At 63.9% G+C, this 938-nt stretch overlaps 1 protein-coding gene across 1 annotated transcript in view; it reads right to left on the bottom strand.

Annotated features, from left to right (window-relative positions):
- STAT6 (signal transducer and activator of transcription 6, interleukin-4 induced) overlaps positions 1-938 on the bottom strand; it is a gene marked incomplete at both ends in the record, with an annotated part of 4,015 nt that overhangs the window by 2,568 nt on the left and 509 nt on the right. The window contains 4 exons of the mRNA XM_010293722.1: positions 52-139; positions 219-407; positions 519-650; positions 801-937. Of these exons, the coding sequence (XP_010292024.1) occupies positions 52-139; positions 219-407; positions 519-650; positions 801-937 (546 nt within the window). The remainder of the gene's footprint in view (positions 1-51; positions 140-218; positions 408-518; positions 651-800; position 938) is intronic.

Genomic DNA, 938 nt, shown 5'->3' with positions numbered 1-938 from the left:
CCCCCAGCCTGTCCCGCAGCCCCCGTATGGCCCCTCGCTGGTGGCACTCACTACGTTCTTGAAGTTGGCACAGCAGGTCCCACTGGTGGGGTTGGTCTCCAAGGCCACCACGTTATGCATGATCTCCCCTGTGCTCTCACTGGGCAGAGGAGGGGGTCAAAGGCACGGTGGAGGCATGGCAGCCCCCTCACCCCTGTGGTGGCCATCTGGCCGCTCACCTGAGAACATTGCTGTAGGCGCTGAGCGCCAGTTCCCGTGCCTGCTTCTCTGTCACCATGTCGGCCCGCACCATGTAGGGCTTGGCTGATGCCTTCAGTAGCTGGGGGCCCATCAGGAACCGGACACTCGCCTGGAACTTGGTCTGGGTCTTCAGCACCTGCGGGGGCTGCTTCTCCACCAGGAAGGAGCTGGGGACAAGAGGAGACAATGGTGCCCAGCACAACACTCCTGCCAGCTCTGCCACCAACCTCTCCAGACCAACGTTGCCCCTCTGCCACCACGGCCGCCCGGCCCATTACCTCTTGACCAGGCTGGATAACACCCCGCTGACCCGCTCCAGCAGCCGGGGCAGCAGCTCAGCCCCCAGCTCTGCGCTCGCCGCCATCACCTGCTGGTGCAGCTGGAAGTAAACCTCGACCAGACTCTCACATCTGCCAAGGGAACCATGGGGAAAAGGGCACCCTCAGCCAAAGCAGAGCCGGACCACCACTCTCCCAGCAATCCTCAGGCCAGTGGGCTCGGGAGCGGAGGGAGCAGGAGGGTTGCTCTGGGTCCCCCATCGCTACCCCATGCCACCTCACCTCTTCTGCAGCAGAGCTAGGTTCTCCTCAAAAAGGGCCCCGTTCCCTGCCAGCTGCTGCTGCCTCTTCCAGATTTGGATCCTCTTCAGCACCTGCTGCTTGGCTGCCTCCCGCTCCGTCCGGGGCTCCAGGATCCGG

This window comes from Phaethon lepturus, unplaced genomic scaffold (genome assembly GCF_000687285.1).
Source record: "Phaethon lepturus isolate BGI_N335 unplaced genomic scaffold, ASM68728v1 scaffold45148, whole genome shotgun sequence".
Lineage (NCBI taxonomy): Eukaryota > Metazoa > Chordata > Aves > Phaethontiformes > Phaethontidae > Phaethon > Phaethon lepturus.
This window is presented reverse-complemented; position numbering and strand designations above follow the sequence as displayed.